The sequence below is a fragment of the Rattus rattus genome, chromosome 5 (genome assembly GCF_011064425.1).
Source record: "Rattus rattus isolate New Zealand chromosome 5, Rrattus_CSIRO_v1, whole genome shotgun sequence".
NCBI lineage: Eukaryota > Metazoa > Chordata > Mammalia > Rodentia > Muridae > Rattus > Rattus rattus.
This window is the reverse complement of record NC_046158.1, coordinates 94,240,200-94,266,963: the sequence shown is the minus strand read 5'-3', so window position 1 is coordinate 94,266,963 and position 26,764 is coordinate 94,240,200. Positions and strand designations below refer to the sequence as shown.

The window sequence follows — 26,764 nt, the reverse complement described above, 5'->3', positions numbered from 1 at the left end:
TACTTATTTTCCTCGCTTTCTGTTTCTGAGTTTGTATGCATTTGCATTATGGGGGTGGAGATAAAGAGGGATGTATTTACATGGTTTGGAGCATGAGGGATCCCTAGTTCCTTCTACATCAGAAGCTTATCTCCTGTTATTATGTGGGGTCATGACTACTTAGTTTTTCTACAGCAGTTTCTTGACAACGCTATTTCTGGTGGATGTATGGAGTTAGAGCGTGCTGATGTTTATGTAGAAGAAATAAGATAAATGAGTCGGTTTAGAGTTTTGGCTGACGTACAATGCCAATTTGTGAAGGTATCGTAATATTTAAATACAGACTCAAAAAGGAAGGTGGTACCTAAGAGAATAGTGCTTGAATAATTTAACAACTGTCATCTTTGGATAAAAGAGTCAACTGTAGCATTTGTTGCTACCCTTTCAAGCCCCCAATCAAGTAAATATGACAACTGATTTATTTTGAATCCATGAGGGCTTGCCACCTCATTGGGCGTCATAATTTAAAGCCTTTTATTTCCCAGAGATCTGAACTACAGCATTTTTGCTTTAACCCCCTGCTATTTGTTTTGAAACGAAGCAATAATTTGTTCCACCAGCATACCGAGTGGGAAATGGAGAGGTCTGCCCCATGCTTGTTGTTTCTCGCGGGACGAGAGAGAGAAAGCCTCCGAGGCTCTGTCCGTCCGCTGCCCGCAGTGTTTTAGGTACCACAGGCATATTGACTGCATTTGTTGCTAGGCCACCCCCTCCTACCCTACAAAGGGCATCCATCTAAGGCTTTTCACCCTTGCCTACAAACTTGTCATCCCTCAACCCCTCAGTCACAAGTGAATGAAGAGACCACAGAACCCCTACCTGAAAGTGATATGAGGGCACATTTTCAGCATATAAATGTGTCCAATTTGAGTCATCAGGTTTTTTTTTTTTCATTTGCTTTGATATGCATATTTAATGCCTTGCCCCAGGCTGGGTCTCATATGCCGCACGCTGGCGGAGGGGGTGATGATCGGCCGCTTCAGAAGGACCCAGACAGCGGGTTGTTTTCTCTGTTTTATCTGTTGGCCCACTATCCTGATCTACTGAGCTACCTCGTGGTTTTATTTGCACATGAAATGCCGTGAGCAGTTCAACTTATTGGCTATGAATAATGACAGCTAAAAAAGAAGTGCAGGTTCATTTACTGTGTGCCAAGGTTTCTCTTGTGGAGGTGACAGTTTGTGACAGCTGTTTGACACCCCAAAAACACATACACCTCTATCCTTATTAAGTGGTATCAAGCTACATTGTGGTGTGTGTGTGTGTGTGTGTGTGTGTGTGTGTGTGTGTAAGAGGGAGCAGGCAAGGAGAAAGAGTGAAAGGAAAAAAAATGAAAGACTAACTTTGTAGTTCCGTGTGCTGAAAAGCAATGGGAGACCTCACAAGGGCAAGATATTAATCGCCAATATAGTTTTCCGTTCTTTTATTAAAATACTTGAAAATATAAATGAATGAAGGTTGTTAAACGCTTAAGTATCTTCGAAGCTAGTGTTCTCGCTAGACTTTTAAGAATGGCTTTTATGTACTGTCACTGGGTAAGCTGTACTAATTCCACATGCTGTAATGTCACATAAGTATTCCGATACAACATAGATGCATTAATAGAAGACCCGTAATGGTCTTGAATTCCATTTTTTACGTTCCATGAGGATACTACTGGGTTTGTTCATTTATTATTAACAAACATGACGTGCATAATGATGAGGGGAAGTTTGGAACCAAAGAGAAAATAAAATGTGCAACTTTGGCTGCTAGGCTGTGTTAACTAAATTCTTGAGGGATGCTTATATTTTAAAATTAAGATGTACTTTTATCTTATACTCTTACCGGGGCATAAGAATAGTAGTTGCAGGTACCGAATGGCTCTGATAGTGTTCTTTGCAGTCCTATTGAAGGAAAAAGAGATGATAACCAAAGGAAACTCAACTGTGTTTTCCAGCTGCAGCTAATGTTAAGTTTCCCAGGCATTCAAATTTATCATGTTTTAAAACAAACATGTCACGAAAGCATTTTTTAAAGTTTCAACTTGCAAACTGTCATAAAATAACTGTGTTGTTCCTAGATTGTTGAAGTACTGAAAAAAAATAGGTAACATCCTATTTTTATATAATTTGAGATCAACTCTTTAGATCTAGTATGGGCAACTAAGTGTCAGCATAATATCTATGCATAAAGACATTATATAACTTTATAACATGTTTACAATACCAAAATTTACTTGTTTGAAATATATTCTCCTAGCTACACTTGTTGGTAACGCATATGGTTATATGGTTATGGTATTCCTGCTAATAGTGCCAAATAGCTATATTTTATTTTCTTTGAAAGAATTAAGTAGAGAGAATATAGTTATGTGGATTAATATGAATTGGCAGGTGCCTCAAAATTGATTGGTTCCGATAACATCATAAACAAATGACATTTTATTTTCATTTCTGTGCTGATGTTTAAATGAACATATGCTACTATTATTTTGCATTTCTGAATATGTCAAGTATATTTTATGTCGATAGTTTTTTTTTTAATGGCTTAGGTCAGAGGAGAGAGTTACCGGAATCTCTCTCTGCACAGAAAATAGTCAGGTGCTGGTAAATAAATTCCATTATCACCTAAGAAAGTAGAAGCGATGACAGCTAGGCTAGGTTCGAGTTTGAGTGCTTGGTCTGTTGAAGATCGAGGAAGAACAATGAGATTTGATTTTAGCATTATTAATGTGAGTGATTTCTTTTGTCTGTTCATTTCTCACACTGAAGTGTGACACTAGATGTTAGGCTGTGGTGGATCCAAAGCCTCTGGGGAGCCAGTTTCAGAAAGTTTTGCTTTGGAGCTCAGTGCCCTGTCTTCAAGACCCTGATGGAGGACAGGGCTCCCTGTTCATTGTGGCTGCTATTTCTGCTTGTTGGAAGCGTCCCTGTTTACTTCTCATCAAGAACATTTACATCATTTACATTATTGAAGTTGTGCAGTTGGTGTATGCCTTCAGTGTGACTGTGGTGAAATGAAACCTAGGCATGCTCGGCACCAACGTAGACACTCAGAATGCTTTGAGAAGACTTGGTGTTGTTTGACGTCATCGCGTTGGTTGTTGACGTACTAACTGGTCTATGAGACATTCCCCGCCCCCGGCACACTTAAGAGTCATAGAAAGCATCTTATACCACGCATTATAGAAACAAATGTGTTTCTGTCTTCTTTGAGAGTCCGCTACTCTATGGAGTGAGCGTTTGGCAAAGGATGTTGCCCTTGTATGAGACACGGGTATGCGTTAATTCCCAAAGATTGACTCAATGGTATAGATACTGAGGCAAAAAAAAAAAAATCTCCAGTGAGTGCAAAAAATCTCCTTGCAACAAAACTGAAAGAAGAGAAGCACACAAACATAATCCCACCTCTAAAAATGAAAATAACAGGAAGCCACAATCACTATTCCTTAATATCTCTTAACATCAATGGACACAATTCCCCAATAAAAAGAGATAGGCTAACAGACTGCATATGTAAAGAGAACCCAGCATTTTGCTGCATTCAGGAAACACACCTCAGTTTTATTTACATTTTTAAAAGACTGGGCTTCTAAAAGCACACACTGGTGTCCTGAGTTCTAGGTCAACGTCACAATTGAAAAATTGAAATTCCAACATTTATCCCAGCCGCACCAGGAACAATTTTAACTTGTGGACTTGGATGCTCCAGGATTTCTTAATTTCCTGCATGCATCTTTTTTAAAGAACAGTTTTGTCTGCACTGTTAATTGGAACTTAAAACATCATAAAAACCATATGAAATAAGTAACTTAATATTAACTGAAAGTTTTGACACAAGTAAGGCTTTCCTTTTGTTGTTTAAATGTGCTCAGACAGATTAGCCTGTGTACCTCTTTAGCTAATGAACATGTCTCTGGATGTATTTTCTGTTCCTGTGTAGCTATGAACACACATCTTTAATTACTTTACTGTGCTTATATTCTACCTATATAGTTCTCTGCCTGATGTTATTTAGTTATATAGGTTCTAGAAAAATCTATTGGCTATTTTTAAAGTACTTTTCAAAATAGAAGTAAGGGGACGTGACCTTGGGAATTATCTCGTGTGACTTCATAATTTTAAAGAGATAAAGCACAGAGTCCAAAAGTCAGCGAAGCCTTCGCTCCCAGTCACGTGATCCGTTAGAGGCGGCCCCAAGAGTCTTGATTCTGCCCTTTTGTCTTCTCCCTGTCCCACATTCAGGGAATATCTTTTCATATGAAGCCTAAAAAAATGAGCTCCTGTGTCCTCCTTTAAGACTAAGACATTTTACTTTTACGGTCTTATTTAGAAGCTCTTGCCTATTTTACCCCAGTGACCTCATGGAAGAACTGTGCTCTGGGGGCCCAGGGTGGGGGCATCTCTGTCATAGGAAACACTATCGGTTGGCCAGGACTTATTAAGTATTATCCTATAGGCAGGACACTCACAGAAGTGCTGTTCTGGTTTGAAATGTAATTGCAGTCTACCTACAACCTCAACAAAGCAGTGCACAGAGGATTTCCTTCTTGTGCCCAGAGACTCTTGTCCTCTCTTCTCTTTTCTAGATTTAGCAAAAATTCAATGATGGTGCTAAATCAATTTTTTTTTAAACTTTCAAGGGAGAAAACACTGGCAGGATTGTGTTTTCTAGGGAAAGCCCTGTGCAAATGAGAAGCCAAGGCGAGCAGCCGAGCGCTCTCCTGTGGCCCTGCTACTACAAGCTCTGCCCATATTGTCTCTTGCTTTTATATTAATTACAACTTGCATTATCAGCTGTGAGTCTGTGGCCCAGCAAATAGAAAAAACTGCCCCTGGAGACGGAGCTTCTTGTATCTATTTCCCATCTCCTATTGTGCACAACTCGGTATTCAGTGCTTTTCTCCTGGTAACGCTGCTGTTTAATGCAATTATATTGAGAACAAGGGGAGTACCTTCTTTGACTCCCAATTATTAAAGCCGCTGGGAATAGAAACATGTTCCCTCCTTGCCCTGGGGTGTCTTCATGGTATTCTTGGCTGGAGAACAGGACATATATTATGGAATGTGTAGACTCAAGTTCTCAACTACACTGATGCATGCAGACAGCAGTACTCCTTTATTTTATACATACGTATGCGTTTTTACATGCTTTTGTATGCCACGCTGGTTCAGGATTCACTCAACTTCTGCTTATAATTTGGCAGAGAGCCAGGTGGTTATTCTTGAAGGAAACTTGGAAACTATCTAGGAGGGGGGGAAATGGAAGCTGTGATACACAAAAATATTTAAATCTAAGAAAAAAAACCCCAGTATTTGTGGGTAATGCTTTATGTTGTCTATGTAGGTTGTGAGGTGTGTGTGTGTGTGTGTGTGTGTGTGTGTGTGTGTGTGTGTTTATGACTGAGGAGAATTTATTTTTTGTTTATATTGCTCAGATTATCCATGTTTGTCTTTGTATATGATCACATCAGTAAGTGTAGCCTTATCTAGACATCTCGGGGAAAGCCACTACCCCAGAAGTCCCAAGAGATTTGTCTGTCCATCCTTCTTTCAGAGTAAACGGCTATAATGAGGTTCACCTCAGTTCGCTTCCGTCCCTCCACTGACCATAGCACAAGAGACTCTGAGGAAATGTGACAGTTCCAAGAGAGATTTTTTTGTTTTGTTTTGTTTTTTGTTTTTGATTTTTAAGGGGTGAGGGAGAGAAGAGGTAAGATATAGGGAATGGTAGATAACTTGGGAAAAATTGGCGGCTGCACTGAAAAATCAAAGACCTAACTTGGCTGGGGAAACCCATTGTTCTTAGAGTAATATGGACAAACTTGGCTTACCTTTCACTTCTCCACACGTCTCTACACTACCTAAAAGCCCCTGAAAGAGAGACACTAGATTTTGACTAAATGAGGCTTGACTTAAAAGTTCTGCCAGGTCTAACTGATAAGAACACACTTGTGTTTCTGAGTTTCAGGAGTTGCTTATGCAAGAACCCTTCTCATCATGCCAGAGCTTAAATAAATAGCAAGGCCTGTCCCAGCTCCATCCGTACAATTATATAATGGCTTTGGATGACGTTTGCCTTAAAACACAGTTGAAGTGTTAGTAGTTAACTATTGTGATTTCCATGAGGGGTAAGGAGCTTTAATGGCAGCCATATTCAGTAAAAAGCCTGAAGTGCCTAAAATGTGCATCACTGGCTGTGCACACTGAAAAGTTCAGCTCAAGGAAAGGGTCCTGCAGCCCAATCTGTTATGGGAAAAGTACATGGTGTCACCCACTTCTGTAATTCTTCTAGCTTTTTATTTGACCACCATCCAGTAAATATCTGACATGAAGAGACTGCAAAGCAACTGATAACTTGGTCTAATATGTTCTACTCACTTTCATTTCCTAACCAATCTTTTCTTCCTTCCTTCCTTCCTTCCTTCCTTCCTTCCTTCCTTCCTTCCTTCCTTCCTTCTTTCCTTGCTTCTGGGTGGCCTGCTTTCTTCCCTCCCTCCTTTTCTTTCCCTCTTTCTTTATTGATACAGGATCTCACTGTATAGTCTAGATTTGACCCAAACTCATGGCAGTCCCCCTGCCTGAGTCTCTTGAGTGTTGCGATTATAGGCATGCCCAGCTAATTCCTTAATCCTCTTTCTCCATCACATCTTTATTGTAGAGATCTGAACCTGAACTGTATTTACAGTCATGATTTCTACTCAGTGTCTTGACTTTGAATCCATGGCTGGCCTGGTGACACCCCCAACAGCACTACTTCACATTGAGATCGTTGATCACAAAGATCTGGATTATGTTAACATCTAAAAAAAAAATTCCAAATAGTAGTGTGCAATCTGTGTGTTGCTATTATACCATGTAAGGATAGTTCCTTCATTGGTCATGCTTTGGTTTCTGGCTTTATTTCGGTAGCATTATCTGCTGTAGGTACAGTACAGAGTTAGTATGGAGGAAAAAAAAAGGCAGACTGACTTTTTTTTTCCTAATAAACTCTCTGTCTTGGTATTATGGTACAATAGCCTTCATATAACCAAATAGTTCGTCCATGGTGTATGCTTCTGAAATATTGTTTACCAATTCTAGTAGGAAGCAATGAAGCACTCTGAAGGATTGCTATATCTTTGAACTTTTGCCCTGTACCCTCTACCCCAACCCCAAAAAATTCAATTGCCTGTAACTCCATACGTTTAGTCAGAGTCCTGCCACATGGCTAACAAGTGCACAGCTTTGGCTCCGTCCGAGTCTGCTCGGTTTCACGTGTGGTGCCTGTTCTCCCTGTCTGCCAGAGGAAATTCCATCTCTGGCCTGCCTTCATGTGGTGCTGATAAAGTCCTTCCTGTACATTCGAATTCCTGTTTCCCTTTAAGCTACAGTGTGGGTATTGGGAATGATCAGGAAAGGGGAGGGGAAGCAGGAGACCAGTATATTAGTAAAGTAGCATGAGCTGGCCTCCTGGCTGGCCTTGAAGTCCACTGAAGTTCTTCCATTCAATCGCTTACAGCGAAAGTCCCAGCTCGCTTGCTAAGTGGCACTCCGCTCGCGTTAGTTTCATTTTAAAAATTACCATTCGTGCAAATTAAAGCAGGCTTTGGCGGCTTGTGAGATACTGATGGCTTGATTAATACTGCTTCTGTTGGCTATGCAAGCTACCTGTTGATAACGTTCGGAGAGAGTTCCAACCAACCATTTTAGCATAACACAATTAAAAAGTGGAAGGGCACATCCCACCAAACATTGCTGATCCCGGGCTCGCTTGAAGGGAGTATTGGATTCTGTAGAGGCTCATATTCTGATGGATTTTGTTTCTGAGAACACCAGGGGGAAAGAATGTGTCCTGCTTCTAAACTGAGAAAGACATTTTAAGGCAGTTTCCCCTTGCCTCAGACGTTAACTTTACTGCGGTGTAAATTCTCATACAGTAGAGTGTATCTTTGAAGAGGCGTGTCAGTTATGCATATATGGATGTGACAGAAAAGGAAGACACAGGTTAGCATGCCTGTGGCCACTCCTGAAAATACTAATATGTTCATTTTTTTCTCCCCCTGTGCCCGTATGTCTCCATGGCTCCTCATGTATGGCTCAAATGGTAACTGTGGGAAAATTCCTTGGCATCCTGACATCAGAACCCTTCATCCTGGCGAGACCACGATGATGCAACCTCAACTCACTCAGCAGGCACCCCAGGACCCTCCAGTGGGGGTCATGCTTCCCAGAGTGGAGACAACAGCAGTGAGCAAGGTAAAAGGTTCAGAATTTTCCTCCTACAAAAGTAGATGTGATCAAAAGGACTTCAGCGTGTCATGGTATCGGTCTGTGTACACAGAAGAGGGGCTGGTAAAGGTGTAAGGGGTATTACTAAACTTTTGGGAGGAAGACACATTTCCTCCTGTTACTCTATTTAAAGAGTCAAAATGAGCTATTTAATCTTTAAGTCCACGTTACAATAATAATCGATTAGTTCTGCCAATTCTCTTACAAATGTGGTTATCTACACTACTCTGGTGACTATTGGAAAGACAGGCCTACCTATCTGCTATAATCCAGAAGTTTGAACTATTTGTAGACAAGATGCTTGCTTCTAATATTTACTACAAGAGTTCTTTATAATGAAAACAGCCAAGAACTGAAAGAATGTAAGATACAATAATCTGTTCTTATTAACTCCAGAAATAGGGGGAAGGGGTTTGAAGAGGTCTATACAGATTTTTATTTTGAGAAGATGGATTTCAAAATTCTTCAGATGTTGTTTGTCCCTGCTTCTAGACAGCTGAAATAGTGACTTTTGTCCCAATTCAAAAAACAAAACAAAACAAAAAAAATAGAATTTCAGAAGGCAAGGAGAACAGCCGCAGATGTTCAGGAAACCTTCTGCAATTTGTAATGAATTTTGCCACTTACAAGAGAGAGCAATTATATGTTGGTGGGAATGACTCTTGTATGGATAAAATGATCATTTAAAAGAAGATGCATTATTGAATGTGGTCCAGGAATGTGTATAGATCTTACTTTTTAATATTTTACATTAGATGGTGTCTGATCTCTTAGGTCTATTTTATCTCTATTATGATTCTGTTTATGGCCACAATATTTAAGTGTTAGACAGGCTTCCAAGTCAAATACTGTTTAACGGCTTGGGCTGTAGTTATATAGGCCATCTAAAAGAGAGTTGTTGGCGTCCTGTGAGTATCTACCCTCCTCCATGTTTCTGGCCAGGAATTTTGGACTCCTGAATTTCCAATCGAGTCTAGAAAACTGGCCTTTCTAGGACAGCTTTTACTTGTAAGTGAACTCTATTTAGAATGTGTCTTTGAAACAAGTCGCAACGAGTAGATGATGTACTATCAAATGCCAAGCTATGGAAGAGCTTGTGAGCTGTCTGTATATTGGTTTGGGTACATCAGTTGGACTGTTTGTAAAATAAACTTCGTTCTAAGACATTTTGAAGGAATGTTGTGCATAGATTCAATCGTGGAACTGCAATACAGGGGTTTAGCTGAGGTTCCAACTGACCCTGGGTCAAATGCAGAAAGCTTTCAGTCTTCCCCCAATGCCCCAAGTTAGGGCAACACAAAGGGTGAAATATCTATTATAAAAACAAAACACCCTCAACATTGCAGGAATGGGTGCGGGGAGAAGGAGAAGCAGACTTAATGGCCTAATGAGGCTATCTTCCAGAAACTTCTCCGGTGTGAGTCTCCCTCTGACCTTTCACTTGGCTCAGGAGCCCGGCGCTTCATTTTTCACATTCTTGCAATTACGTTAACGCTTCAAGCATTTCTGACTCCAAGTCAGCTAGCGACACCAGGCATAACTCAACACTGTGAGTTTTTCTCTTCTCTGTAGATTCATTAACAGGTCACCAAGGTCCCAACTGAAATTTAAAACTGACTGGTTCTGTTGGGTTAGTTGAGTTATGGCGAGGGGGATAACAGGAAGGGTCAGAGAGGAGAGGAGCCAGCAGAGGAGCCGATGTAGGCTTAAGGAGCAGGGAATACCCACGGCAGCAAACAAAGCATGAAGTTTTATCATTTCACTTAGTCAGTTCTGTTTTACTATGGGTTTCTGGTCAAGAAAGAGAAAGACATGTAAGAGCGATCCTCTGGGGAGGGGGAAAAAAACCCCACTGATCCTTCCGTGCTGTGGGTAGCCACACCCACTTATCCCTTGCTGAAGGATTTGATCCCCCAAGCTTTTTGTTCCTTTAATCATATCTCTGCGGGATTAAAGAATGGACACGGTGGTTTATGTATGTGAGCACTGGGAAGTCTGTCTCTCCAACGGCCTGCTCAACTGTGTTAAAGTTTGAGAGAGAGCGGGGAAAAGTTATCTTTTTGACAAGATGGCGAAAGTTGGTGCAAGGAGAGTTTTTCTACCTGACTCACTGGGTCAGTAGTTAAAATGCATGCATCCAGGTGTTCCGATTTGCTTTGTTCTGTTTTGTTTGTTTTTGACAGCTGACCCTAAAATTTAGAGGCCAGCCTTACGTACGTTTTGCTCCTATAATCTTTGAAACATGTTAAAGCTCTTTTGATTCTTGGTCCCACCAACATGCTCAGAGTAGCTTTCAGTTGGGAAAGATTAATTATCTGCTTCGGGGCAAAGTCAACAGAGATATTGACTGAAATCACATATGCTTATCACAGGTTAGATCTTAGAGTTGATGTAAAATGGAAAACCTGGGAGGGAAATTTATGTTCTTCATATTAAGTATATCATAATGTTTCATGGAAACCTAAGTTTGCAGTTCACAAGAGACTTTAGTTATTTCTTCAGAATTTATTAGCACAACAGGCATATGGAAAACTGTAAAACGATTCAATTTCAAAACAAATTATGATAAACAGAAGAAATAGGGATGAATTGTACTAAATACAATGTTTTCATACACATTTTAAATTAAACTTTAATAGCCATATGCTATAAAACAATACATGCATTTATGTTGCTTTATAATTTTTGAGAATATTTTTACAATAAGGATTCTCACAAGTCTTTACTTTGGAACCTAAAAACATCTCATTTTATGACATGATACTGAGAGAGCTCCAGTTACGTGGGTGAAAGGTCATCTTTTCTCTGAGGAGTTTGTATGATAAACCGAATGGAGAAAAGAAAGCAAGATTTTTTAATATTGTAAAAAACGAACTAGGGGATATGTAAAGTCTGGCTCTATCTTAACAACCACACAGCAGTCAACTGCATAAATATGAACCTAACTTTTCATTCACTAGGTTTTCTGTTTTCAAAAAGCAGCCAAAGGGAGGGCGTTTGTCTTGTTAGTCACATTGGATGAGGAAGGAAATCTGGTTTTTCAAGGATAGAATTAGGGTGCAGACTCAGAGCTCTGGGGCAGTAACTGCCCGTCTTTGTGCCTGACTTCCTGGCAGTAAAATGGGGCCTGATAATAAGGCTTGGGGTCCCTAGTTCTGTACCTGCTGCTGAGTCAAAGGATGCTTTGTGTTCCATTGTGTATTTGCCAGGGTGAAGGCTAGGAAGCAGCTCCTTGCTCCGAGAGCACTCTGAGAGCCTTAGATAAAAGGCACAGTATATGTACAAAGTATTATTATTATTGATGGGTTTGTGTAACTCCCATTAACGCTGATGGGAGTTACACATGTGAATTGGCAAGAGAATAGACCCTCAGTGTTTAGAGCACATGAAATTTACATTTTTCCAGTGCTGTAATTGAGATGTTGACAAATTGCAGATATTGATGAGCCTTTGTTTTAAGTATTTCGTGCCAAGTTTGTTTTATTCTCCCTGTTTTGAACAATGGTCTGGGTTCAGCAGCAGTGAATAAAAAGGGTAGAGTAAAGATAACTTTGTATTTCAATATTTTGATGTGCCAATATGAAATAAATTGTCTTAGGCAAATGGAATATGCTGTTTTAATCATTAGCTATGCATGAAAGAAAAATTGATGTTGACATCTTTGCTGTAAAATCGTTGTAATGGGGCCTTCCTTACAGTTCATTTTTGTAAAATTCATTTTGTACGTTTTGCGGCAATTGAACAATCCCTGCACTGTGAACAGGCAGGATTCCCAGAAATACCGAGACAGTTGGCCCAGTAACTGCTGAGCTCACAGTGCACATCACACACACACGTTAACCATCCTGTTGCCAGACCCAGATTAACCCAAATACATGAACATGTTAGCATCTATATCTCTAATCACTCAAGACCCAGGGCTGTGTAAGCCAGCAGGGTTCCCCTCCACTCTGCCACCAGGCCCCTCCATTGATGTCACCATCTATCATCCAGGCAACGAGGCTAGAATCCCACAGCTAGATGTTTATTTAGTTATTATACAGTTATTTAGCAACCGTAGTGTTGAAACTGCAAATGTCCCCTTAGTAATGGGAGGAAACCCTCATGGTGAAGCACACGCATAAGAGAGCATGACACTTTTGAGTTTGTACTATACTGCACTTATGAAACAATATTTTTCCTGCTTTAAATATTCCAGTTATATATTTAAAGGAGGAGGTGGAGAACCCACTTACTGAGGGTCCTGAATATTCTCTGCTGGGATTTCTCATTCAGTCTAAGAAAACTCTGTCAATGGAATGTTTTCATGGTGGCGGCAATCTCTTTAAAATAACCCTAAATACAATATGACAGACGCCATCTGGCATCATCCCTTGCTAGTTGCTTTTAACTTTTATTTTTCCTAGAGTGAAGTTCACCCCAAACTGGTCACTAACTTACGATGAGTACACTAGCATCTCTCTTCCTCTCGATTGCTATTAACATTTTTTCTCTTCAACTGTAATTGACAGTTGAACATGGCCAGAGAAGAAGCTGTTATATATGTAAAATATTCATATGATACTTCCCTTCCATCCAAAAAAATTAAACAAATATGAAAGCCACCTTTCAATCATCAGCAAACATGTAGGTATGTTTTGTGGATGTCTTAAGACATTTTAGGTCGTTGCCATCAGAAATAAAATTAAAGTCTTCTAATAAATACTTGCTCTAGGAACATGTAATGGTTGCCCGTAAATGTTTCAAAGCTTTCTATAATTGCTGTTAATTTTGACTAATTTCATATATATATATATATATATATATATCAACTTACCTGAAAAATTCGGAGTTGGGATTTCCAGATTTTTTTTTAAACTTAGTCATGGAAAGGGATGTCTCCTGATGCCAGTTAGAGTTTAATTTAGAGTAGTAATTAAACTTGAATACTGCCTCATAAACAAAAGATAAACAATAAACCAGCCACGTTCCCTGCTGTTTCATAGCTTTCTTTCCCAGATGTTTTAGCCTGATAGTTTTTACACAGTGAACTACCTAACATGGAGTTTTGGGGACAGAGGACAAAATAAGTTTTCTTTTCCCCTCCTTTTTCTCTATTCTCTTCCATTTTATCCAGTAATCTCTCTCTCTCAATCTCTCTCTCTCTCTCTCTCTCTCTCTCTCTCTCTCTCTCTCTCTCTCTTTCCTACAAGTTCATTAAGGGGATTTCCTATCCTTTATATATATTCAAAGTCTAATAAAATACATCCTTCATGCAGATGTGTTTTATAGATAACTATGGAATTTTTCTTAGATATCATGTATTGATTTTCTTTCTAGACTCATCTGGTCTCTGATTTCTTTCACACTTAGAAAGGGAGCACATTTTTCTTTGAGTCAGAGTTGATGACAAGTCAAAAGACAGGCAGACTGACGATGGAGAGCCTTTTTCTTTTTTTAACCCCTCTTCCCTTCCCATCCATATATCTTCCCCCTCTCCCAGGGCTACTGTGTGGGTGTGTTCTTCTCTGGGTTCTGAGGGTGTCTCGTCCAGTTCTGGATTCTTCCACTGTCAGCCATGATCCTTCTGATTGTCAGGTACAAGTGGGCTGTTCAGTGTGGAAGCCATGTTATTTTCACTGGGTGGGGTAATTACTGAAAGCTGAGAATTGCGGCACTAAAGACAGGGGGATACTTTCATGATCCCATTAGCATAAGAGTGGGTAAATTATTCATGCCAAGCGAGGATTCTATGGGGAAAAGTATAGTTAATGCACAGAGTTTTTAAATGTATCCCTTTCTGCTCGGAGACTAAATTCTCGTTGGAATCAGTTCTCAGACATTTACGGGAAGGCTCTGGTGGCGTGTTAGATGCAGCTCGTGTCTCTGTGTTTGCAGCGTTCTCAATAGAGACCATCTGGCAAGGATCCAAAAGGTGATTAAACAAAATGATCAGCTCTTGTTGCTGTGTTACATGTCCAATACTCGGGATTAAAAAACATGACCCACGACAGTCAAGCTAACGTTGTGCCGCTCACCCCTCTCCCTCCCCTTCCCGTGTAAGCATTCAGATGGCCCACAAATGTGCGTGCCATCTTTGAGTCCTTATGGCCCATAATCATGAACAGGTTGTGCAAATGGTTCTTTCTGTAGCACTGTCTGTTCCAGCAGCATAGAAGCATTTCATATTAATTGGGTCAGTCTAATATTCATATTGACGTGGGGAAAAATTACTAAAATTTATTCTTATAGCAGACAATGAATATGTGTGCTTTCTGCCATGAGGGAAGTGAAGTCTGGCAACTGGCTTGTGCAACTGATTAATTTTTTCTTAAAACTGGAGAAAAATCGAAGCATGGAGGGCTGTCAGTCTGGGGGAAACAGTGCACAACCCTTTATAACTAAACAAAATGGCCGGGGTGGGGGCTCTCGGGGAGCGTGTGGAAGGGAGCTCTGGTGTTAACACCATAATCAGGGATGAATTTACAGTGCCATTCTGAAGAGCCCTCCCTCCCCATAAACAAGCTGATAATCACAGGGAAGCTGACTCCCAATTAGCTTCTCTTTCCCTCACCCGGAGCAGTTTGCTTATGTGTCTTCCTTAAGCTTGGATAAGGCTGCACCGAGTTGCTGCAGCTCGTGTCAAATTCGAAAGTTTGGAAGTGAAATGTTTGATGATGAGGAAGTGGTGCTAATAAGCAAGGTAAATCCAAGCACTCATTTCACGATGGAGTTAAGGTAAAAATGCCAAGATCTGTGACTAAGGGACAGATGTATCTTATCTGTGGGGTTTGCACCAAATGCCGAGCAGAAATATAAATTGAACAAACCAGACATTGTGAGGAGTGATTGAAGAAATATTGAGATGGAAATCTTGGAATGAAATATATGTATGTATATTTATAACAATGCTGTGAATTGCTTACACGGCTCATTTGCATGAGGCCTGAACAGTGATTTTATTAAGGGCAGTGGGAAGTCTGTCGGTGAAGGCATTCAGAACACAGCACCATCACTCATTAGGCCCTTCGGAGACTGAGGCTGACCATTTACTATTTAGAAGCCTGTGACTGATCGCACAGGATGCGTTTTAGTGCAAATGTCAAGAGAAGATCGAGAATGAGGCAGGGAAGGAAAACATTCTCAAAAACCACTTGAAAACATCATCATTCCCTGTCAGCCGCCCTTTTGCAGGGAAAGCGAAGCTGTAGGTGAGGGAGGTGGAGGGGCCGAGGACTGAGGAGGGCAAGTGAGATCCCCTAGAGTCTGTGCCGTGTGGCAGATGAAAGGGACTTGAATAGCCTTGGGGGTCTTAAGGCTATTATAGGGCAACTCATGCTCTCTTATCATGCTGATTTTTCAATTGATTTTTGGCTGAACAGTACTTGTTGAAGCCCTCCAGAGCATCAAACACAGCCTTATGGCGCTATACATTGTAATACACGTGTACTGTTTTCTTCCCCTTCATTGTCCTGGCTTTGGAAGAATAGTCTGTGAAAGCACCATGTTATCCACCCTCTTCCCATCCCCCGTTCCTATTTCTATCCATAGGGAATCCCTTAAGATTGTTTCTGGGTTTGTTTGTTTGTTTGTTTATAGAAAGGGTTCGTGGGAGAACTTTGTATTTATCTTCCCTTGTCACATCTGTCTTTGATTAGACCTCAGAAAACATTTTGTTTTAATGTCACAGCAGACAGTGCTTTAAGCCACTTAAACTTACTAAAATACAATCCCGTGTCCTCTGGAGTAATCCACACCTTTCTGGTGACAAGCAAAAAGGAAACTGAAAGTTAGTTCCTTGCTAAAAGTGGAGTGAAACCTCTTAGTATCCCTGTTGAGCAAGGGTAAGTTCCCAGGATCTCTAATACGAAGGCCGTGGAAGCAGACGTATCCGGAATGTGTCCTTGCCTGTCTACCTAGAGAACTCTTACTCTGACACACTAGTATCACCCCACTTCATGAAGCTTTCCCACTTTGCCCAGCCCAGCCGTGAGCCCAGGTCCTCTTTTGTCCTTCCATAGCATGTCTGTCTCCATTGGAACATCTTCTCCACAGTGCTGTAAGGAGAGTGTATGTTTCCTGGCCTCTCTCCCACCTTTTCTAATGGAGGGCTATCCCTTACTACGTATTAAGCTATCCTATCTAGCAGTCATGGGTTGGCTTTTGACTGCATAAATAGGACCCATAGACATACATACCTCTTATTCCTACTAAGGGCAAACAAATTAAGAAAAACTTGATGCCGATGGATTCTGTGATGTTTACCTAGATAGACAAGAGTTATTTGGAATGTATCTGTGCATCTGTTGCAATCTGATTACATCCCATAAGGAGAAAAAAAATTTTAAGCTAACATTTTGTGTATTCATTACTGCCCTAAAGGAGCCAAAAGAGGCATCAGCTTAACCATAGAATCCTTTGGAAGATAGGTAGGTCTTTTAAAAGTTTGTCTCATTAGCACATAGCATCGTCTTTAACTATGCACGTGTGGTCAGAATTTGGAGATAGAATTTCTTATTATATGAGAGAGAGAGAAGGGGGAGAGAGAGACAGAGAGAGGGAGGAGAGAGAGAGGGAGAGAGAGAGACAGAGAGAGAGAGAGGGAGAGAGAGAGAGGAGAGAGAGAGAGAGAGAGAGAAAGAGAGAGAGAGACAGAGACAGAGAGAGACAGAGAGAGAGAGGGAGGGAGAGAGAGAGGGAGAGAGAGAGAAAGGAAGAGAGAGAGGGAGGGAGGGAGAGAAAGAGAGAGTATCTGATCAGGAGAACAGGTAGTATGTGAGAGGTATTTCCCTATGGTGACTTTGCTGAGGATGGGCTAACTTTTGGAACTTCTCATAGAAACATGGAAAGGAGCCTGGAAGTAATTTTTCGTCGTACATTACCGATTTCATATATGTGCGCCTTAGTCTTTTATAAGCAGCTTTTAGGAGATTTATTTATTTTCACAGTAGGTCCTTTCCATCTGCCCAGACCACAGTCAGGGATCCTACCCTGTGGTAAGATCTGTACTCTGAGGTCACAGTTACAGTGGGAAGGTAGCGCCTGGAAGGCGGACTTGAATTCACGTCTCTGTTCTCATCAGCATCCGCTAGTTTCTGCTTTTCTTTTAGTAAAGTGGAGGGAACACTACATTCCTTCCACATGGAAGGTATATTAAATGCGACTTCACATGTGGGGCACAGAACATTGCCCCAAAACAGCAATGCTCAGTTCTTGCATTCTTCCTCTCCTGTCCTGTGCTGACACTAATTATCTATAGACCTTGGATATGTTGCATTATTTTGGGGGACTTGTCCTCTCCCTCTAGTATAGCCTGGACTCACCAGTTCCACTCTGTGCAGCTAGTGTTTCCATCTATAATTATCTATTATTTTACTTTTATACGTTATCTTCTAATAGGAGACTGGTTAGAAGTTCTACATCTTGGGATTCCATGTCCTTGATTTATGATAAGCAACAAGATAATACTTTCTCTCCCTCTCCTTTTTGTCCATTAGTTTAGAAGAACTTTTCCTTTCTTATTTACCAAGACAGGAACTAGGCATCTGAATTTATTTTTATAGCAAAGGGTAAAATGACACACATCGTATGTAGGACAGCTTAGGTTCCGGTCTTAGCCTCAGGAGCATCTTGTAAACACAAGCAACTCCTTTCTTGTTCGTCATCCAGCTGGGACCTGTTCTGTTGCGATTACTACACTTCACAGGTGGAATAACACACCAGAAGCACAGCAGAAGATCAGCCTCTATCTACCCTTACCTGTGAACTATTCCAAAACCTGTAATTAATGATCATACATTTTCATAGTTAAAGGCATTTTATGAATCTTAACGTAAAGACCGTTAGTTCACACGGATATATACATGAGAACCTCTAGGTATGCAAACTGAGTATACAAATCAAGTATTTATTGCTAATAAATTATAAAGAAATTTATTTTAAAACAACTCTCCTATATGTATATATTTTATCATTTATAAACGAGCAAGCAAGTTTAATACTTATAGTACAGGTGTGTTTATTTTTATGTACAAATACTAAACGTGACACTGCAAGACACAGAGTAGCTTCAGTATTTCCAGAGCTAATCCTTATTTTCATTGTAAAGTCAACTGAGAAGACAGATTCACATACATGAGGAATGGCCCAAGGGTAGGGCCATTTCTGAAATTATTGGAATTTCTGCCCTAATTCCAACCCAAAACATCCTATGTAATTCTGATTGTTTAGAGCCAACTGCGTGCTCATCGAACCATCGCTCACTGAGTTACATTCCAAGTCCTACTAAATATTTTTTTTTCTGTTTTGTTTTAGTCAAAGTCAAGACAGCTACTTAAAAACAACATTTAAGAATCTTAAAAACATTTTTTAAGAATCAGACGTTCTAACACAGAACAATCCAAGATGTACCAATTTGTGACTTGCATGCTGAAGAATGACTGGGGAAAACTATTTAAATTCTTTGTAGTTGGGTTTTTCTTTTTCATAAATAAACCAGAAAACCTTGTACATACAGTAAAAATACTGCAATTCATAACTTGCAATAATTTCCAGTCTGCGCTGAAGTGGTTCAGGCATCTATAGGTTGTGCTGCACGCCCTGGTGGCATGCATGCTGGGAAGCAAGCATACTGTGTGCTCAGAACCGAGACCGCTCTGAAATGCAACATGGCAAGCTCTGTCAGGAACATCTTGGATTTGTTACAAGTTTAATTTTGAATCAATTTTTGGTCATTGCATACTCAGAAAGTTTTGACTGTTGCCAAATTTTTGGGACCCACACATTCAGATATGTGACCCCATGTTGAGTTGTGATGCACATTCTCAGAAGCTGTGCATGAACTATTGGAATATTTGCTTAAATCAAATAGTTATTTATTCCTTAATCTTTCCTACCCAATAGTGATAGCGGGTACTATTGCTACAAAATGAAACTTTTTAAAAGAGAAACATTGAGGAGTATGGGATTTTATATTCCTTTTTCTAACTAACATTTGTAATAAACACCCAGTGAATAGAACTTCTAAAATCTCTATGTGCCAAGTGTGAGGGAAGGGTCAAGGTGATAGAGTGTGGATGATCAGAGCTTGTGGAATCTCTTCCTGACAAAATGCCACATGTGGAGGTTGTTGTGTATCTTTCTCCCTATCCCTTAAGACCTTACCAAGGCTTGTGTTATTTAAATTCATGACACAAAGATCAAGCAAGGGATTTGGGGCCTGTAGGTATGGAAGTTGGTGTGCCCTGGCCTTCAGTGGCTATCTACAGTAAGCTGGGGGAGGGACATTGTGACAGATGCACACATAACTTGTAGGAAGCATGCATTCACGTGCAGCGGTCATGGAATAATGAGTTCAGGAAGGATGCTTAAGGAAGGTGACTGGTGTTGAGAGAATGACAGGATTTGAAGCAGGAGAATCAACCTTCTGACCTTGCTACTTCCAGACCACTATTTCTCTGCCTGTTAGTTTCTCTACCCATAAAATGGGACTAATAATTATTTCATAAGGCAGTTTTATACTTAATATACATTGGCTCCAAAATAGTATATCTTGGTAGATTATGGTAGAATGCAAATGTCTTCGTTCATTCATTTATTAATCATATAATTGGGCCAAATAAGATGTGTTCCCTTTCCACACCAGGGCTTTATCACATGATTTGGGAATGTCAACAAACAAACAGGCACACTTCTGACATTACGTCTGACATGCAGGGTGTAATCTATTTGAGGAAGGGAAGGAGTAACACTCTCTGAAGTATTAGTAAAAGGCTTCTCAGAGCTGGGGAGGCTTTCAGTGTTCCATTGGTGGCTTTAATATTATCTTTAGGTGAATATGAAAGGGAGGGGACAAGGGAGCAGGTAGAGTAGAGACAACAAAGGCTCAGAAGTGTGAAGCTATGGGTACGCAAAGAGCAACAACAGCCCAGACTTGCTGTTTTTATGAGAGACTACACAGGAAAAGCGCAGCTGGAGGACCAGCAGAGCTGACATTTACCTCAAGTGTGTGCTTACTCCTCTAAGCACTGTTTACCAAACATTCCTAATCATGGAAAGCACACACAGACATGGGGACGCAGAGGGGAAGGCTGATCACAGAAATTTGACATCATGGTTTCCAGAGGAAGACCTGAGAATCTGGATTTTTTTTAAAAGCCAGACTCAGGGAAACCCTGGCCTGGAACATGGGGAATGCACCAAAATAGTTTAAGGAAAAGGGAGTTAGGATGAGATTTGATTTTTAAATTAGCTCCTGTAGAATGTGGAGATTACATTGGAGGGGAAGAAAAGCAAATATAGAATGGGGGTTAGTTGTCTAGAAGCCACGTGACGCTCGCATCAAGTCAGTGGAGCAAAGTCGGAAGAGAGAACTCAGAGAGAGATTGTATGCACAGGCAGAAGATGGAGCCTTGGGTGGCCAGCAGGACTCTCCCTCGGTGGAGAAAGCAGACAGATAATCAGAGCAGCCTTTGTTTTCCACGCTGTGAATGTTGAAGTGTGGACATCAGCAACCAGAACAGATCGCATTAGCCTATGCAGAGCTTTTGAAATATAAATATGCGTTGTGTGTTGCTGAGGAATGATTCTACCAGAGACATGGAGTATTCTTCTGTGTTGTGGCCTCACAGCTAAACACATGGTCACTGACATTGGCTGGCTCACCGTGACGTCCTTACATCTGCTACTTGGTATGAGTCTCCCGTCCTCTACTCTACTGCTAGAGGACATGGGTGATAAAAAGATAATTAATTTGATAGATTTTGAAATGTAGGGTTTAAATAATGTAATTCACAGAAAAATGATAGTTCTGTGTTCCTTTTATACTAAGTAAATGTTATACTTTTAAAAAATAGTTTTTTTAAAAATTGCTTCGAAAGCAGTTGAAAAGTGACATTACACAACAGAGATCACTGGGAGGACCTGAAAACAAAAATCCTGCACTTTTGTTTTAGGAAAGGGAAATTATTGATGTTTCAGCCTGAGCCCGCCCCAGCCTCCAGCTCCAGTCAAAAGAGCTCCTCTCCAAGCAGCTGCTTCTCCTTGTGCCTCTGGTGCTGCACTAACTCTCTAGGACTTAGTTCCCTTCCTGCTTGACTGGAAGATTCTTGAGGCCAGTTTCTCCATCTTATGCATCTCCTTCTTTCGCACCTTCTCAATGCCATGATTAACGTAGAAGGTCTTGGATAATAATAATTATCTTTATTTTTATTTTCTTCTGAAAAGAGAATTGGGTTTATATTGTGTGCGGCAATGAATAGCAGGCTGGGGAATTAGTGCTTAGTTTGGTAGGTAATAGGGACCTATTGAAGGTCTGTGAATGCGGGTAGTGACATAATCGCCTCTCTTTTGAATGCCAATGACCAATTCTCCACTATGTCTTCCATGGTCAAAGTAGCAGACCTGTATGCTTGCCTGAAATACTGTCTGTTTGAAAGAGTAGATATTCTTTTCAGTGAAGAAACACATTTCAAATAGCAAAAAGGAGGGAGAAGAAAGAAAGAAAAAAGAAAAGAGGAGCTTTGATATTCTCTCCAAAGCAATCTAAGCACTAAGATGATCGTGAATCACATAATTCCCCCCGTATATCACCTCAGCTCAGGAATCTGATTCTAAGGACATAGTTCTGTAAATGTTTATAGTGTTGTAAATATTAACACCTAGAAATGACTCAACAAGATGGAGTAAATATATCATCTTCTATATCTGAAAAATTATAGTTCCTGGGATATTTAAATATGCATTACTTAAAAAAAAAAGAATTCTGTGGTTAGAATGAAGCCTGGGTTAAAACTGGATTTCCTTCAGTGTAGGAATCCTCAGATCCCCTAATTTGCTAATGTGCGTTTTAAGGCTGCAGTGGGTAGAGACCTAAAGCCTCCCAGATCCACTTAACCATTAAGATGGTCTTTCACATTTTCTCTGGGGACTCCTCACCCTCGGAACACAGCCTGGAATTCACGGCCCTCCATTCTGCTTCCTTCGCTGAAACCCATTCAGACAGAGCTAATATCCTAGGGAGTCTTCTCTCGTGTTGTATTTAAGAGGTAGGTCAGCATGAGCTCAGGATCAATTTTCAATTGTGTAAAGAGCAATTTCCTCCATGGTCAGAAGTCTTGTGGACTTCAGCTCTTCTTGTACAGAGTATTCTCTGAAGCCCGCTAGCCTTGTACTTACACTTCATTGTATTAATCAATGCGACTTGAATAGTTCTTGAGTGTTTGATTCAAAGGAAGCACATTTGACTACCTCCTCACAAATGTCAAAATGAAAAGCCAGCAGACTTACTCCAGACGTGAACTAAAGTGACGCTTAAGCCTGAAACCCAGCACAAAGTACACTGGTTTCATCAAAAGCAAATTGTGTTTTAAAGAGTATTCCCCTTCTTTGTCTGTCTGTCTCTCTTTCTGTGTGTCTGTCTGCCTGTATTTCTGTCTCTGTCTGTCTCTTTCTCTTTCTCTCCCTCTCCATGTCTGTCTCCATCTCTCTCTGTCTCTGTCTCTCTGTCTCTGTCTCTGTCTCTGTCTCTCTCTCTCTCTCTCTCTCTCTCTCTCACACACACACACACACACACACACACACACACACACACACACGTGCCCACACATCCATGCATGTGGAGGTCAGAGGAAGACTTGTAGGATTTTGTTCTCTTTTTCTACTACATGGCTTCCAAGGATCAAACTTAGGTTGTCAGGCCTAGTGGTAAGTGCCTTTGCCCACTCTATCGTGTCACTAGCCCCAGATCTGAGTTAGGGGATGGGTGGAAATCCATGGAGGAAGGAAGAAGAGAGGAAGCAGCCGTCCTGGCATGTTTGGAAGTAGATGGTTTGGATTTTGTTGCCAAGTGGTGAGCAGTGGAACTGGCATTCATTCTTTCAGAAGTGTCTGGGATGCTGTGCTGCCGGGTACTTTGGTATCTGACCCTCACCACAGTGGCTCCAGTTATCTTCTGCACCGATTTCATTAGCTGGTGATACATTTTCTCCTGAGTCTTCCTTATAGTGGGAGGGCCTTGGGAGGCATGTTAGCATATTCAGGACATAAAAGGTATCCAGCGTTTTAACCTCTCTTGAGGGATAGGAACTTTCAAGTTCACGAATTCCAGTCTTGGGTAAAGTGGGTGAGGATTATCCACTTATATATATGACACCGTTCAGGCTATGAGGCAGAGAATCAGGTTGGTCCAGTCTTGCTTCTGAAGTTTGAGCAAGTAACTGAGAAGATTCTTCGGATACAATTGAGGTTGCTTTTGCAGTATGGGGAGGAAAAACTTGATTTTATTCTTGTTTGTCAAACTTTTTTTTTAAAAAACAAGATTCTCAAGGCTGTGCCGTAACATAGCTCAGAAAATTACACCACTTACAGGCTGGGGGGAGTAGCTCAGTTTGAGAATACTTTCCCACTGAATACAAGCCCCTGGGTTCAATCCCCAGCACTGAGAAAGAAAAGAAAAAAAATTATAACACAGACGAATAAACATTCTTGTTTCATAGGCAACAAAGTTCAAATCATCGGCTCTCATATTAGCTTTCTTCTATAGTGATGATTTGATTCCACCAGACAGATACATCGCAACATTGGTGACTGATGCTTTGACAAACTAACATGGCCTGGAAGAACTATACCCTAAGTGAACAGCACTAAGTAGCTACTTTTAGCTATTAGCTGTTTGCCGAAAAACAACTGCAGTTTACCCCGCCAATGTATTTCAACACCACTTTGCTTTGCTAGCATGGAGGAGATACGCAGAGTTGATCTAGTGAGTGAGTAGGAGGTGAGTGGCCTTCAGTTCTTGTTTTCCTTACCTCCTACTGCTGGGAGTACCATGGAAACTGGCACAGGCTAATTGACGATAGGCCCCAAGAAGAGAGCAATTAGGTCAGGCCAAAAAAAAAAAAAAAAAATTCAGCAAATAAGTAACTCCCAGCCAATGAAGAAGCTAAGAAAGCCCACCTTCAAGGACTACTGTCCTTAGAGACACTGTCTGAGGCAGGATATCTATGCTTGCGATCCTAAGAGCAGCAGTAGGCTTCATTCATGAAGTCGATGATAGCTATGCCAGGCTGTGTAGCTCGTGTTTGTCAAAACATTTTGGAGTTGGGGATAAAGCTCAGTTGGAGAAGTGCTGTCTTAGAGTACATGGAACCCTGAGATCAATGCCCAACATGTCACCTAGACATGGGAGTGCACGCCTATAATTTTAATACTTGGGTGTTAAAGGCAACAAGATCAGACCTTAATTTCCAGGTATTCAATGAGCTTAGAGACCAACATGGGCTATGTGAGACTGCCCCAAACACAAAACGAACCCATCAAAGTCTGGATAAAGAATTGTGAATGCAGGTTTCTATTCTAATCTTTTTAGGTTGAGTAATGGTCTTAGTATTGTATAGGCTTATATAGACTCCCAGAGACAGTGAGAATATATGCAAGATCTGCACAAGTTCAAACAAGAGAAAATCCTACCAAGGAGAAAGGAAGTGGACACAATGTCCTACCCCTAACCATAAGGATATTTGCAATTACTGAGAGAGGAAGAACCATGTCCCAGGGCAGTTCACACGGTCAGGATTAGTTGACCCACAGAAACGTACTCCATGTTTTGTTTTTGTTGTGCTTCTGGCTTTGTTTTTATATTTGAGAGAGAGAAAGAATACAAAGTGGAATATGGGAAGGATTGTAGAGTAGTTGGGGGAAGAGAGATGACCAAGCATATTGTATAAAACATTTAAAAAGTAAATTTAAAAAAAAAATTAGTGATAAATTTTTTTCTTTAGTTCTCCACCTATGTACATAGTCCCGCCTATGACACAGAGTTGCTGATGAGACACATGATGGAATAAACTTCAGTTTTGTTTTGACAAAAGGCTAATAGCTGAACACAGCTACTTAGTGCCCACTTAAGATATCAGTTCTTATGATGGAGGATGTGAGTTGGTCAAAGCATTAGCCATCAATTTCGTGATGTATCTGTTTGGTGGAATCAAATAGTCATTAGTATAAGAAAGATTATATGAGTCTACGACTTGAAATAAAGTCTCTTTCGGGGAATCGAGCGGGCAGCTAAGAGAGGGTCTTGCTTGCTATGTAGTCCTGGTTGTCCTGGGCCTCTTGTTCCTGCCTCTGGAGAGCTATGACCCCAAGCATTCTGCCAGCACCATGCTGGCTTAAAATCCTATGGACGCCAACACGTTTAAAGAAGTGTCTTTATGCCTTATGGAGAAATTATAATTTAACACTCTGATGTTCTTAACCTTGACCTTAAGAGCAGGCTGGAGTTAGTGCAAGGTCTAAGTCTTAATTTCTGCCTTTGGTGTCCCTGGGTGACATTTAACCTCTCTAATCCTACATGTCTTCATCTGTGAACAGAGATGGCGTGAGAATTAAATTAGGTGGTGGATCTGAATCTCTGTGTGTTGGGCAAGGCACATACAATAAAATATGCTCCATAAATGAGGATTACAGTGCTACTAATGTGCGTGCGAGCACTGACTTTATTAGTTTTGGTTCCATAGCTTAAACTTTAAGCCCTTGTTACTGTCTGTGAGTTTCGGGATACAGCATAATAAAATTTCTAATAAGAAGAGAAGCAATAACATAAGACACAGTGCTTGTCTGTTTTCCTTCTACCTCTGTACAACAACACAGACACAAATAGTATGGAAGAAAGGGTAAAAGTTGGGGGTAATTATTTGGAAGCGAGTCTGGGGTCAAAGTTTCAGCCTCCCGTGCATCACGGTTCTGTGATAAGACAAACTGCATCCTACTTTTCTTCTTGGCTTCCTGGGAGCTCTCATGGAGGCCTCCCATCATTACATAGGTCTTACAGCTAATCCACTGTGTAAGTTGGATGCACAGTATACGGTGGCTGTGGAAGGCCCAGAGGTCATGTGTTCAAACTCTCTCGTGGGAAAGTTTGAGGAATGTTTGCTCATTCCTACAAAGGGGGTTCTAACCTTTTATGGGAGTTGTTGCAAGGTGTGAGTCAAAAACGTAGACATAGCTTGCTGCAACTTCCCATTAAAACTTACTTTAGGACCAGAGAAATGGTTCGGTGGGTAAAGTACTTGCAGCATAGACGAGAGGGCCTGAGTTCAGATCCCCAGAATCATTATAAAGCCGAACGCAGTTGTGTGCACCTTGAATCCTTTTGCTCCTCCTGTGAGTCAGGAGGAGTGTGAGGCTGGTCAGTTAAGGTTGTTCTCTGACCCCCATAAGCACACTGTGGTCTGTCTACTCACACAGGAACGTGCACACATGCACACACACACGGACACACAGAGATTTAAGAAACCTTTTTCCTATTCACATGATCACCTCTCGAAGCTCTACCTTGCACCTCCATGTGACGAAGATGGTTGGGGATTCCTAAATCTTCTCCAATATTCTATCTGTATTAATTTCCCAGTGACATCATTTAAAATTTAAATCAATTCTGTAACGTGATGTGTTTAGTTTTACATTTCTAGTCTTCATTTATTTCCATAAATTTT

The 26,764-nt window shown here is 40.8% G+C and overlaps 1 protein-coding gene across 6 annotated transcripts in view; it reads left to right on the top strand.

The window, feature by feature from the left end:
- Meis2 (Meis homeobox 2) overlaps positions 1–26,764 on the top strand; it is a 203,243-nt gene that overhangs the window by 10,183 nt on the left and 166,296 nt on the right. For all 6 annotated transcript variants that reach the window (XM_032903903.1, XM_032903904.1, XM_032903908.1 and 3 more), the window contains one exon: positions 8,144–8,258. In XM_032903903.1, the coding sequence (XP_032759794.1) occupies positions 8,144–8,258 (115 nt within the window). The remainder of the gene's footprint in view (positions 1–8,143; positions 8,259–26,764) is intronic.